Source organism: Hirundo rustica, chromosome 32 (genome assembly GCF_015227805.2).
Source record: "Hirundo rustica isolate bHirRus1 chromosome 32, bHirRus1.pri.v3, whole genome shotgun sequence".
In the NCBI taxonomy this organism is placed as follows: Eukaryota; Metazoa; Chordata; class Aves; order Passeriformes; family Hirundinidae; genus Hirundo; species Hirundo rustica.
The window spans coordinates 232,559-247,025 of NC_053481.1; the positions used below are offsets into that span (position 1 = coordinate 232,559).

The window sequence follows — 14,467 nt, forward strand, 5'->3', positions numbered from 1 at the left end:
CCCTCCCCGCCTGCAGCCGCCTCCGGGCGCTGTTTGCTCCCAGTTCCCTCCCAGTGCTCCCAGTAAGAGCGATACTGAGAGGGAAAGTGCTCCCAGTTCCCTCCCGGTGCTCTCAGAATCACTCGCGGTGCTCCCAGCATCGGTCCCGGTGCTCCCAGGTTTGCTCCCAGTGCCGCGCGGAGCGGGGCCGCTTTGGAACCCCACCGGGGCAAAGCGCGGCTGCTGTTGGGTGTCGGCACCGCCCGGGGCTGGCCAGAAGCCGAGGAGGAGCGGGAGGAAGAGGAGGGAGAGAGGACGAAGAAGAGAAGGTGCGGAACGAAGTTCTCCGCCCTGGGATCCGCAGGTAAGCGGGGAGGGGGAGCTCGCCCCAAATCCATCCGGGGAGTCTCGGGAAGGGATTTTGTGCGGGGGTAGGGGATGTTTGGATCGTGCAGGACTCCAAAGCCAAGCTGGAAATGGCGCTGGAGAGAATTGCAGGGTCCCACGTTGCGATCACCTGGTACCAAGGGGCAGAGGGACGATGTCGGGTTTGGGGATCGCCGGGAGAACGGGGTGGGATGTAGAACCCTAGAGTGGGGAGAGCGCTCTAGGAGGGATCTTAGACTCGGGGGACCCCCGGCATCCTGGAGGGGTTAGGGGGGGCCTGCACATGATCGGAGTCCGGGACCCCTGAGGCTGAAAGGGGCGCTGACTTCTGCAGCTGCACTTGGGCAGGGGGACCATCAAAACCAATGCGCTCAGCCCTTGTTTCCCCCCCCAAACCTTGGCCTCTGGAGGAGGAGGAGGACGTGAGGAAGAGGAAAATGGCCCAGGAGCCCCAGGCAGGTGATGAGGAAGTCACTGCCCCTTTCCTCCTCTATACTGCTCCATCTCCCAGCCCAGCACGATCCCTGTCTTCAGGACAACCCTGCTGCTGACACCGTCCTGCTGGGGATGCACTGGGGGGATGTCCTTCCCATTCCCTGTGGCACAGAGGCAAATCCCATCCTGTCCTTGTCCTTCCTCCCCCAGACAAGGAGCTGAGGATGGAGACCATGGAGGAGAAATCCCCACTGCAGAATTTTGTGGAAGAGGCCGTTTTGAGCAGCTCTACAGTGCAGGAATCCAACGAGGCAGAAAACCCTTGGAGATCCCACATGAGGAGGGGCTGCAAACGCAGATCACGGGGATCTGAGGAGGAAAGATCCACCCTGGGCAGGGGAGGCGGCCAGAGCTTAGAGCTGAGGGTCCCTGAGCAGCTTCACAATGCTGAGAAGCCCCACAAGTGCTTGAAATGTGGGAAGAGCTTCAGGTCGAGCTCCGATCTGATCCACCACCAGAGGAGCCACGCAGGGGAACAGCCCTACGAGTGTGACCAATGCAGGAAGAGGTTTCAGTCCAGCTCCCATCTCCTCCTACACCAGCAGATTCACATTGATGAGAGGCCCTTCTGCTGCCCCTACTGTGGGAAGAGGTTCAAGCACAACTCCAGTCTCATCACCCACCAGTATGTCCACACTGGGGAGAGGCCCTATGAGTGTCTGAAGTGTGGGATGAGCTTCTCAAAGAGCTCCATCCTGATTGTCCACCAGAGGAGGCACACAGGGGAACGGCCCTACGAGTGTGGGGAGTGTGGGAAGAGCTTCAGCCAGAGCTCCACCCTGACTGCCCACCAGAGGAACCACACTGGTGAGGGGCTCTACGAATGTGGGGTGTGTGGGAAGATTTTCAACCGGAGATCCAACCTGACTGCCCACCAGATGATCCACACTGGGGAGAGGCCCTACGAGTGTGATAAATGCAGGAAGAGATTTCGTACCAGCTCCCATCTCCTCAGGCACCAGCGGATTTACACAGATGAGAGGCCCTTCCGCTGCCCCGACTGCATGATGGGCTTCAGGCACAACTCCCACCTTGTCAGCCACCAGCGCATCCACACCGGGGAGAGACCCTACAAGTGTCCCAAGTGTGGAAAGAGCTTCTCACAGAGCTCTACCTTGACCCGACACCAACGGAGGCACAACTAAGGAAAGCCCTCGAGTGCCCTGAGTGCAGGAAGAGCTCTGCGCCCTTCTCCAGCTCCATCCCCCATGGGAGGATCTGCACTGGATGATCCCCAGTGAGCCCTGGTGGGCAGAGCCCTGGTGATCCGTGGTGCCAGTGGTCTGTGTTGGGAAGACACCTGGCTGGGGGCTCCACATCTTCCTGACTCCTTTGGGCACCTGGACAGACACACAGACCAACATTAGAAATCTGTTGTGGTGAGCGGATTTGTCAACTTCTGACCCCAAAAAAATCTTCCTTTTTGCATCTTTTGGTAATATCAAGAAACGCTCCATGGCCTTGGATGTCTTCTCCAACACAGATTGTTTCAATTCTCTCTGGCCTATGGGCATCTTCCACAGCGAACAGACTGGAGCAAAACACACAATTGTGGATAGAGTGTGGTGGAAACGCCTCCAAAAAACGGTTCTTCCTGAGTCATTGAAAACCAATATAGTCACAGACAAAGACCCTCTAACCAATTAAAATTAGAAAGTGGTATATTTATTCACCGGCAGGTGGCACGGGAATCATCTCTGAAAGGCATGGCCATCCCAAACACGGCTCTTTGCTCTCTATTTATTTTCCAAGATCTTGCATACAATACATATGCATAACCCCAGCACCTCCCATTCCTGCTCTGTATTAAAATGAGGCTATTAGTCCTTCACGTGTGCGCAGTTCTTCTCTTGAATTGGGTCGGTGGTCTCGAATTGGGTCAGTGGTCTCAAAGGATGAAGTCAGGAGAGTCTTCATCAGGTCTCTGTGACCCTCTTGCATGATCCAAGGTCCTCTGCTTTGTGATTGATTGATACCAAGTCCAGGTGCTGGCCATTGTTCTTACTGGTTTCAATGTGTTCTTATGATGGTTCACTTACTCCACTTTTTCTATAAACAAGCTCATAATATAACAGCTCTAGCTTGGGCATCTAATAATCATTAACCTACCATTTACTAATCTAACTTACATCTTGATCAATATGAATTGCTTGCCACCCTTAGCTAAAATCTTAACTCTTTAAAATCATGATTCATTCCCACCCCCCCCAAGCATAGGGATCCTCTGCCAGCAGGGACACATAAATCCTTTTGTTTTGGCTTTGAAATGAAAAGGTTTCTGTTCATCCCTTTGAAAGCCCTGAAACTGGGGTAAAAATAAAGACATTGAACTAAGGTGTGGATGGGGACGTGTTGGGGACAATGACATGGGTGGGGTCATGGGGGGACATGGACATGGGGAACATGGATGAAAATATGGGAGACACAGACATGGATGAGTGTGGCAACTGAGTTAGCTGAGATGGATAATAACTTAGAGCTGAGATGGATAATACCTTAGCAGAAGCATGGTAGCTTATGCAGAAACAAAAATAGGTCATGTCTCCAGTTCTAGTTCTCTGTTGGTGTGGGACCTTTGACACATAAAGTCATACCCCTATTCCCTGTTGGGGATTGGACCCCTGCACCCAGATAACCTTATATATTTTTAAGTTAGCCATGTCCCCAGGTCTTTGGATGCTGCCTTCCAGAACCATGCAGTCCCAGTGTTTGTGATTGGACCACCATTAAAGTTCTGGTTTTGGGCACTCCATCATTCCTGTCCCATTTATTTATGCCATGCTCCGCCTGGCCGGACAGACCCGCAATCATAGTGGTAGATGGGGCATGAGGGGACGTGGTCATGGGGAACATGGATGGGGACATGAGATGGGACAGGATCAATGCCACCACCTGTGTACCGCAGGGCTACCAGCACCTTCATCTCAGCCATGGTGAAGCACTGCTGATGCAGTTCCTGCCACAACATCCCCACTGTCACCAGTGTGGTGTCCCAGCCAAATGTCAGCACCCACCAGGGCAGGACAGGGAACTGGTTCAGCTGGGGTCAAGTGGCCCGGAAGTGAGAGACAGCCACCAGGGTGTCCCAGGGTCACAGCGCTTTGGGACCCCAACCGCCCCTGGGGACAGGCTGGGGACAGGGCAAGGGTCAGTGCCCACACTGGGTGTCACTGGAGGCATCTTGGTGGCAGCATCTGCACAGGTGTGGTGACATTGTCCCCCTGATGTGTGTCCTGGTGGTATCGTGTGCCCTCCCCTCTTTGTCAGCTCCCTGTCTGCTCCCCATGTCACCCTGTTCTCCCTCTCTGTGTCCCCATCCCCTCTGTGTGTCCCTGTCCTGCCCCATGTGTTCCTGTCCCCCCTGTGAGTCTCTGTCACCATCTCCCCTGTGTGTTCCTATCCACTTCTGTGTGTCCCCATCCCTCCCCCTATATCACTGTCCACCGCCCTCAGAGGAGCTGAAGTCTGGGAGGTCCTGGCCTGTGTCCTGCAGGGTGTCACTGTGTCCCTCAGGATGTTCCTGTGGTGCTGAGCATCTGCGCCTGCTCCAGCACAACACACACCACAAGACACACTACAACAACCTGTGACACCCAATGACATCCCATGACAACATTTGTCCTCTGATTTTGGGTCCTTCCTCCCCTGTTTTGGGTCCTTTTCCCCTCTTTTGGATCCTTTCCCACTTTTGGGGCCCTTCTCCATATCTTGTGTCTTTTCTTCCCTATTTTGGGTCCTTTCCCTCTTTTTCATCTTTTCTCAAATTTTAAATGCCCTCCTCTTGCTATTGGTACATTTTTGGGTGCACTGCCTGCCCTCCAACTCCCTCCCCACTCCTTAACCTCCCTCACCCTCCATGCCCTATCTCCCCAGGCGTGTTCCAGCTGTCTCCCCATACCACATAGATTTGGTGCTTGCCATCTTGGATGCCCTCAAGTCTCCAGGCTGGGACAGTGGATCTCTTCCAGGAGATCCAGAGCTGGCCCGGTTTTGAGGGGACACTGGTGGCACTGGGGCTTGGGGTGGGTGGCCTGGTGGGGTTGGTGGGAGGGTTTTTGGGGTCATCTTGGCACTGACCATAGGTATTGTCCACTCTGCAGTGAAGAGCAGCCCTGGCTGGGGAACCTGGGATGGACAGGGAGAGGAGAGGTTGGACACTGGTCCAGATAGACTCCAGAGCTATGGATCCCAGCTGGACTCTGGTCTGGACACCCCCTGGCCCTGCAGCCCCCCAGCCCAGATGGCCACCAACCTGGCCAGCCCCATCGGACCACAAGCCCATCCCAGTAGCCCCAGCCCCAAAATCTCCCAGACTAAACCAAATTCCAGATCAGCTCCACATGGTCCCTGCAGAGCAGGGGGGAAACTGAGCCACGGCCTGGGGGGGTGACTTTGCAGTGGTGGGAGGGGCCCTCAAGACCCACCCTGGAGACCTGAAATTGAGCAGCCACCCCCAAACTGTCACTGCAGCATCCTGGGCCCACCAGCTGTCACAGGGCGACTCCAGGAGCCACCGTGGCCCCAGAGTCCCTTTGAGGGCTGACCCACAGTGTCTGTCCCGGTGTCACCGGCGCAGCGCCAGTGGGAGAGACGACATCACCTCCTGGGGGAGGTGAGGATGTGACTGAAAACTCCTGCTTGGTCACATGGGGAAGAAACATCAGGAACTGGGACTGAGTGCCGGTGCAGCAGCGGAGGTGCTGTGGAGATGGAGGGGATGACATGGGGACACTCTGTCCACTCTGCACTCAGCAGCAGCCCAGATGGGGAGGGTGGGATGGACGGGGGCAAGGAGAGGTTGGATACTGGTCCAGATGGACACCAGAGCCACAGATTGCACTCTGGAGGGACACTGGTCTGGATGGACACCTGTTGGGTTTTGTTTAGTTTTGTTTTTTTTTCTTTCCCTATAGAATTCCCACCCCCCCCCCCCCCCCACAAGTTGATAAGAGACTAAATACTGATGCTTAAAGGGTGCTTGCCCCACACAAAAAGAAGTGTCGAGGGTGGGGGAAGATCACTTAAAGTTTGGGGGAAGGAAAGGCTCAGTGGCTCCATGAGCTGAGGGTGCCCTCCTCCTGCTCTTGGCATTGGAGAGGATGGTCAGGCGACTGCTAGCTGCATGGAGTCCAGTGTTAACGGAGGGTCCGGGCCTGGGAATTCTATCATCTGTTGGAGCGCCCAGGAATTCGGAGCTCATCGCCTGCTCTGCTGGAGCTGAGTCAGCGCCGGTCCAACCGTCAGGGCTTCTTCAGCACTGCTCACTCTGCCTGCTGGGACAGCCCCCTGCCTGCTGGGACAACCCACCATTTCCAGCCATCAGCCCCGGAGTGTCCCACTTAGTTCCAGCTTAGTGCTCTCAAGGTCCCAAGAGATCAGACTGTCCCGGGCTTGTGAAACAAAGCCCCTCGAGGTTCTTGGTTCTGTTTGTTATTAATATTATTGCTGTAGTTGTTTGTTTGTCCTGTTATATTTACTAGTAAAGGACTGTTCCTTTCCTCATAGCTCTGACTGAAAAGCCTTTTTAATCTTCTAAATTATAACTTGGAGGGAAGGGATTGGAATTTCCCATTCCTAGAGAGGCCCCGCTTCTCCTCAGCAGATACCTGTCTTTTCAAACCAAGACAACTTGCAATTAAGAAATTTGGTACAAGTTCTCCTATTAAAACAGATACTAGCCACTACATATATAGAGTCAAAAAGACTAAAAATACTGGGAATAATAATAATAACTGTAATATTATTAACAAAAAAAGACATAATAGCTATAAAAATAATTAATCATGGTTATAAAAACCCTATAATATTTGTACTAGGTTGGCATGACCAGGCTTTGGTAAGCAGGGCTCTAGGAGCGTATTCTGAGAAAGGCTGCTGGAAGCAGCTGCTACCCTGTGTCCTGCTGAGGCCACGCCAGCCAGGTCCATGACGGACCAGCCACAGGCCAAGACTGGACCAGTTAGAAATGGTGTTAACACCTTTGGGATAACAGATTAAAGGAAAAGAAAATTGCTTATCATGGAGTTATAACTGACCAGGGAAGAGCAGAGTGAGAACATGTGAGAGGAACAACTCTGCACACACCCGGGGCAGGGCAGGAGGAGGGGCAGGAGCTGCTGCAGGTGCTGGAGCTGATTGCCCTGAGATTCTGTGCTGCAGTCCCTGGTGAGGCAGCTGGGCCCCTGCAGCCCATGGAGGGCACTGGAGTGCAGAGATGCACCTGCAGCGCCTGCAGGAGCCCCTGCTAGAACAGGGGGATGCCTGAGTGGAGGCTGTGACCCCATGGGAAACCTGTACTGGAACAGGGACCTAGCAGGGACCTGCAAACCTGTGGAGAGAGGAGCCCACGCTGTAACAGGGTCCTGGTAGGACCTATGAGTCCATGGAAGAGTGACCCCCCCTTGCAGCAGTTTCTGAAGAACTGCTGACCATGAGATGAACTCATGCTGGAGAAGTTCATGGAGAATTGTCTCTGGGAGGGATCCCTGGCACAGCAGGAGAACAACTCCTCTCCCTGTGCAGCAGAAGAAAACATGTGATGAACTGACCAGAACCCTCATTCCCTGTTTCCCTGCACCCACTGGGGGAGGAGGTAGAGCTGGAAAAGAGGGAGGCATGGGCAGAAGGTGCTTTTAAAGTTTTCTTTTACTTCTCACTATCCTGCCTTGATTTTGATAGCAATAAATTCAATTAATGTCTAATTTCAAACCTGTTTTTCCCATGATGGCATGTGCTGAGTGATCTGTCCCAGTCCTTGTCTCAAGCCATGAAGCCTTCATTCTGTTTTCTCTCTCCTGTCCATTTCTGGAAGAGAGTGAGAGACCAGCTTTAGTGGGTGCTGGCATCCAGCCAGAATCAATTGACTACACTTCCTTTCTTCCATTCTTTTTTTCCAGAGGTCTCAGTGCTGAGGTTGAGTGGGGCTGATGGAGTGAGTGAAGGTGGTGGGGAGTAGTGGGGACAGGAGCCACAGGGATGTGGGACAGACATCAGAGTGGCCCAGGCAGCTGGCAGGGGGCAAGGCCTGTCCCCCTGGCCCAGCAGCAGCCCCGTGCCCTGCCCAAGGTGCTCCCACCAGGGGCTGGGCCCCAGAGGAAGGGGGAGAGCTCAGTTCTGGGGGCGGCGTTTCTGCCCTGACCCCTGTCCAGCCCAGCCTCCCCCGTGTGTGCAGTGACCGCTGGCACGGGCTGCACTGGACACTGTGACCTGCTGGGGACATTGAGAGCTGCCCCACTGTGACACTGCCCTTGGCATTTCACAGGCACCAAACAAATCACAGCCAGCCCAGCCCACTGTCATGTCCCACACACCAGAGAGCATCACAGCCAGCCCTGCTCCTTGTGGGGTGACAGGCACCAGAGCACATCCCAGCCCTGCTCCTTGTGATGTCACAGGCACCAGAGCACATCCCAGCCCTGCTCCTTGTGATGTCACAGACACCAGAGCACATCCCAGCTCTGCTCCTTGTGGTGTCACAGGCACCAGAGCACATCCCAGCCCTGCTCCTTGTGGTGTCACAGGCACTACGAGTGTGTCAAGTGTGAGAAAAGCTTCTCAGAGCTCAGCCTTGACCAGACACCAACAGAGGCACCACTGAGGGAAGCCCTGAGAGTGCCCCGAGTGTGGGAAGAGATTTGTGAACCGCTCCAGCCCCATCCCCTATGGGAGGATCCGAGCTGGATGATTCCCAGTGACCACTGGTGGGCAGAGCCCCGGTGATCCATGGTGCTGGTGATCCATGTTGGGAAGACACCTGGCTGAGGGTTCCACATCCTCCTGGCTCCCTGTGGCCTGGATTTTCTTTAATTTCTCACTGTCCTTTGAAAACACCCAAAACTGGGGTGAAAATGGATGGGGACAAGGAAGGATCTTCCAGAGGATTTGGGATATTCTGAGTGTGAGGGACTTGTGGGTTGTACAAGGCTTTGGGCTCCCCAGGCTGAGTGGCTCCAGCTGCATTGGGAGACCCTGGCAGAGGTTTTGGGGCAGCTGATTCAGGACCCCCTGCCCTGAAACAGTCCCCATGTCCCACCGCCCGGTTCCCAGTGTCCCCCTTGCTTCCCACCTGATCGCATGTCACCCCACTCCCAATCCTATCCTACTCCCATCCCAATCCAGATCCCATTCCTGGTCTCATTTCCTGTCCCTGACCCATATTCTCTCTTTGGCTGCCATTCCCATATTCTCAGTCCCATATCCCCTGCCCTGTTCCCGTCCTCGTATTCCTGATCCCCCTGTTGGTCTCACATTTCTATTTCTATATTTCCTGTCCCATTCTCATATTCCCATTCACAGTCCCATTCCTGTATTCCCATTTCTGATCTCAGTCCCACCTTCCTAATTCCTATCCCATATTCTCTCTCAGGTTCCCGTTTCCATATTCTCTGTCCCGTTCCCATATTCCCATCCCGGGTCGAATTCCATGTGCCTCCTCTAAATTCCCTGTTCCTGTCCCCGTTCACAGTCACATCCCCAGTCCCACTCCTGGTCCTGGTCTCCATTCCCGGTGCCATTCCCCAGGGCATGGGGCCCTGTGGGCTCCACAGCTCGGGTTGGCGGTGGCACACGAACCGTTCAGCCCCGCTGCTGTCCTTGGCCAGCTGCAGAGAGCACAAGGCTTTGGCCATTCCTCAGAGGCCCCCAGCTGGCCAGAGCAGCCCCTCCTGCCAGCACCCGCTGTGCCTCAGAGCCCTCCCTCATGCTGGGGACATGGAGCAGACATGGGCCTGCAGGAGGCTCCTGTTCTTGAGACAGGAGCAAGGCTGCAGCTCCGGCCTTTGGGCCCTGGGCCGCAGCAGCCCAGGGGAGGCCCAGCTGCAGAGCTCGCAGCCCCGGATGGGTTTCACTGGAACACCTTGAAACACTAATCCCCATCTCATATTTTCTCTCCGGTCGTTGTTTCCATATTCCCTGTCCCGTTCCCATATTCCCATCACAAGTCCCATTCCAAGTCCCGGTTCCCTTTCCGAGTTCCTGTCTCTATTCCCATTCCCATTCCCGGTCCCATTCCCGGTCCTTGTCCTCTCTCACCGGACACCGCCGCCATCGCTCCGCCTCCCCCCGCCCTCTCACATGAACGCGAAACCCGCGCTGCTCCCGCCCACCAATCACAGCGCGCGATCGCTCCCGTATTTGCATAACCACGCCCGATGACTTGGCCCCGCCCAGCTCCGGCTGCAGCCGCCTCCGGGCGCTGTTTGCTCCCAGTTCCCTCCCAGTGCTCCCAGTAAGAGCGATACTGGGAGGGAAAGCGCTCCCAATTCCTTCCCGCTGCTCTCAGGATCGCTCCTGCTGCTCTCCGTATCGATCCCAGTGCCGGGAAGGGCGGAGCCGCTTTGGAACGTCCCCAGGGCAGAGCGCGGCTGCTTTTGGGTGTCGGTACCTCCTGGGCCGGGCTGGGAGCGGAGGAGCAGGAGGAAGAGGAGGGAGAGAGGAGGAAGACAAGAAAAGGCAGTAGCGGGAGGAAGAAGAGGACCAGGAATAGGAAGGAGAGAGAAGGAAGAAAAGGCAGAAGACAAGGAAAAAGACGAAGAGCAGCAGCACCAGCACGCGGTTCCCCTGCCCGCTGAGGCCGCAGCTCCCCCGGCTCCGGCTCCATCGCCCACCCGGAACCCGCAGGTGAGCGGGGAGGGGGAGCTCGCCCAAATCCATCGCGGGGGATCTCCGGGAAGGTTTTTTTTTGCGGGGCAGGGGATGTTTGGATCTTGCAGGAGCCCAAAGCCGAGCCGGAAAAGGCCCTGGTGGGATTTTGGGAGGTCCCACAAGTAGCGATCGCTCGGTACCGTCGGTCAGAGCCTGAACATGAGTGAGGTCCGCGCCACCCGAGGCTGAAAGGGGCGCTGACTTCTCCAGCTGCACTGAGGCAGCGGGACCATCAAACCCAACAGGCTCAGTCTTTGTTTTCCCCCCCAAAGCAGGATTTCCCATTCCCAAACCTTGGCCTGACTGAGAAGGAGGGGGCTGCGAGGACGAGGAAAATGGCTTGGGAGCCCCAAACAGGTGAGGAGGAAGTCAGTGCCCCTTTTCCCCTCTCTCCTGCTCCGTCTCCCAGCCCAACATGGCTCCTGGCTGCAGGACAACCGTGCTGCTAAAGCTGTCCTGCCAGGCGTGCATTGGAGTGATCTCCTTCCCCTTCCCTGTGGCACAGAGTCAAATCCCATCCTTTCCTTATCCTTCCTCCCCCAGACAAGGAGCTGAGCACGGAGACCAGGGAGGAGAAATCCCCACGGCAGAACCTCGTGGAAGAGGCCGTTTTGAGAGGCTCCACAGCACAGGAATCCAACGGGGTGGAAAAGCCCCAGAGATCCCACACGAGGAGGGGCTGCAAACGCAGATCACAGGGATCCAAGGAGGAAAGTTCCACCCTGGGCCAGGAAGATGGCCAAAGATCAGAGCTGGGGGTCCCTGAGCAGCTTCATGATGTGGAGAAGCCCCACAAGTGCTTGAAATGTGAGAAGAGCTTCAGGTGGAAATCCTCCCTGATCTGCCACTGGAGAATCCACATGGGGGAACGGCCCTATGAGTGTGGGGAGTGTGGGAAGAGCTTCAGCCGGAGCTGCCAGCTGCTTGAACACCAGAGGAGCCACACCGGGGAGAGGCCCTACCAGTGTGCAGAGTGTGGGAAGAGCTTCAGGTCGAGCTCCCATCTTACTGTCCACCACATGATCCACACTGGAGAGAGGCCCTATGAGTGTGACCAATGCAGGAAGAGGTTTCAGACGAGTTCCAATCTTCTCAGCCATCAGCGGATTCACACAGATGAGACACCCTTCCACTGCCCTGACTGCGGGATGAGCTTCAAGCACAATTCCAACCTTGTCACCCACCGGCGCATCCACACTGGGGAGAGGCCCTACGAGTGTCCCGAGTGTGGGAAGAGCTTCAGCCAGAGCTCTGCCCTGACCATCCATCAGAGGAGCCACACAGGGGAACGGCCCTACAAATGTGGGGAGTGTGGGAAGAGCTTTAGGACCAGCTCCCATGTGATCAAACACCAGATGATCCACACCGGGGAGAGACCCTACCAGTGTGACCAATGCAGGAAGAGGTTTCAGACCAGCTCCGATCTCCTCAAGCACCAGCAGATTCACACGGATCAGAGGCCCTTCCGCTGCTCCAACTGCGGGATGGGTTTCAAGCAAAACTCTCACCTTATCAGGCACGTGCGCATCCACACTGGGGAGAGGCCCTACGAGTGTCCCGAGTGTGGGAAGAGTTTCTCCAGAAGCTCTCACTTGACCCAACACCAAGGGAGCCACCACTAAGGGAAGCCCTGTGAGTGCCCTGACTCTTGGAAGAGCTTTGTGTGCTGCTCCAGCTCCATCCCCCATGTGAGGATCTGAGCTGGATGATCCCCAGTGACCCCCAGTGGGCAGAGCCCCAGTGATCCATGTAGGGAAGACACCTGGCTGGGGGCTCCACATTCTCCTGGCTACCCATGGCCTGGATTTTCTCTTTGTCCTTTCAAAACACCCAAAACCAGTGTAAAAATAAAGATGTTGAACAAAGACGTGGATGGGGACAGGGGGGGATCTTCCAGCGGATGTGGGGGATGCTGAGGGTGAGGGACTTGAGATTTCCTGGCAGGGACTTGGGGGTTGCTCAGGGCTTTGGGCTCCCCAGGCCAAGCAGCTCTGGCTGTGCTGGGAGACCCTGGCAGAGGTTTTGGGGCAGCTGATAAAGGACCCCCTGCCCTGGAACTGTCCCCATGTCCCGCTGTCTCCAGTCCCAGTGTCCCCTCTCAAGGATGCCCCCCTCCCTGCTGTTTCTCCTCTTGCCCCCTGCCTGTTCCTGTGTCACCCCACTCCCAGTCACATTCTGCTCCCATTCCTATCTGGATCCCATTCCCAGTCTCATAACTCTTCCCTATCCGTATTCTGTTTGACGTTCCCACATTCCCAGTCCCATATCCCCTGCCCTGTTCTTGTATTCCCAGTCCTGCTGCAGGTTTCACATTTCCACTTCTATATTCCCTGTCACATTCCCATATTCCAGTTCCCAGTTCCGTTCCTGTATTCTCTTTTCTGATCCTGGTCCCTCCTTTCTAATCCCCATGTCATATTCTCTCTCACATTGCTATGTTCCGTGTCCTGTTCCCATATTCCCATCCTTGGTCTCATTCATTGACGCTCTCCCATAATCCAGGTCTCTCTCCCATATTCCTAGTCCCATTCCCAGTCTCTCTCTCTCTCTCTCCATTCTCAGTCCCATTCCTGATCCCAATCCCATGTTCCCTTTCCCATTCTTGGTCCCTGTCCCCATTTCCAGTAATATTCCCAGTCCCTGTCTCGTATTTCCAGTCCTATCCCTGGTCCCCTTCCCCATCCCTGGTCCCATTCCTGTTCGTGTCCCCATTCCCGGTCCCCATCCTGGTGCCATTCCCCATTCCTGTCCCGTATTCTCTGTCTGGTTGCTGTTCCCATATTCCCAGATCCATATTCCCTGTCCTGTTCCCGTTCTCATATTCCAGGTCTGGCTGCAGGTCCCACATTTCTATTGCTTTATTCCCTGTCCTGTTCCCATATTCCCATTCCCAGTCCATTCTCATATTCACATTTCTCATCCCGGCCCCATCTTCCTAATCCTCATCCCATCTTCTCTCTCCCATTCCTGTTTCCATATTCCCTGTGCCACTTCCATATTCCAATTCTCAGTCCCATTCCAGGGCTCTCTCCTGTACTCCTGGTCCCATTCCCACTCTCCACCTCCATTCCCAGTCCCAATCCTGTATTCCCTGTCCCATTCCCTGTCCTTTTCCGGTATTCCTGGTCCAATTCTTGCTCCGTTTCCCCACTCCCGGTATCACTTCCAGGCCCTGTCTTGTATTTCCACTCACAGTCCCGGTCCCGGTCGCATTCCCAGTGCCATTCCCCAGGGCTGCCTCTCGCATGGGGCCCTGAGGGCTCCACAGCTCGGGCTGGCGGTGGCACACGAACCGTTCAGCCCCGCTGCTGTCCTTGGCCAGCTGCAGAGAGCACAAGGCTTTGGCCATTTCTCAGAGGCCCCCAGCTGGCCAGAGCAGCCCCTCCTGCCAGCACCCGCTGTGGCTCAGAGCCCTCCCTCATGCTGGAGACATGGAGCGGACATGGGCCTGCAGGAGGCTCCTGTTCTTGAGACAGGAGCAAGGCTGCAGCTCCAGCCTTTGGGCCCTGGGCCGCAGCAGCCCAGGGGAGGCCCAGCTGCAGAGCTCGCAGCCCCGGATGGGTTTCACTGGAACGCTTGTGAACACTAATCCCCATCGCATATTGTCTCTCTGCTCGCTGTTTCTACCTTCCCTGTCTCGTTCCCATATTCCCATCACAAGTCCCATTCCCAGTCCCTGTCTCCGCTCACCAGACGCCGCCGCCATCGCTCCGCTCCCCGCTCCCCCGTCCCTCACGTTACCGGGGTAACCCCGCGCTGCCCCCGCCCACCAATCACAGCGCGCGATCGCTCATGTATTTGCATAACCACGCCCTTTGAATTGGCCCCGCGATCCCGCGCGCGGCGGGAGGGAGTTGGGAGCGCTTTCGCCCCCCGGTATCGCTTCACTGGGAGCTGGGGCTACACTGAGGGCAAATGGGCATGACTGAGCTGCTGGTGGAAGAGAACAGGGATCACATGGGGA

At 55.8% G+C, this 14,467-nt stretch overlaps 1 protein-coding gene and 1 long non-coding RNA gene across 2 annotated transcripts; one reads left to right on the plus strand and one right to left on the minus strand.

Annotated features, from left to right (window-relative positions):
* Positions 1-22: 22 nt before the first annotated feature.
* On the plus strand, positions 23-12,369 carry LOC120764621 (zinc finger protein 271-like). The gene is made up of 3 exons (XM_040088626.2): positions 23-343; positions 1,012-1,987; positions 11,339-12,369. The coding sequence occupies exons 2-3, from the start codon at positions 1,026-1,028 to the stop codon at positions 12,123-12,125; spliced, it is 1,749 nt and encodes a 582-aa protein (XP_039944560.1). The 5' UTR covers positions 23-343; positions 1,012-1,025; the 3' UTR covers positions 12,126-12,369.
* LOC131378730 (uncharacterized) lies at positions 5,825-14,224 on the minus strand. The gene is made up of 3 exons (XR_009208570.1): positions 14,194-14,224; positions 7,571-7,665; positions 5,825-6,151 (listed from the first exon to the last, which is right to left on the minus strand). It is a non-coding gene; the product is annotated as an uncharacterized LOC131378730 (long non-coding RNA).
* Positions 14,225-14,467: the final 243 nt, after the last annotated feature.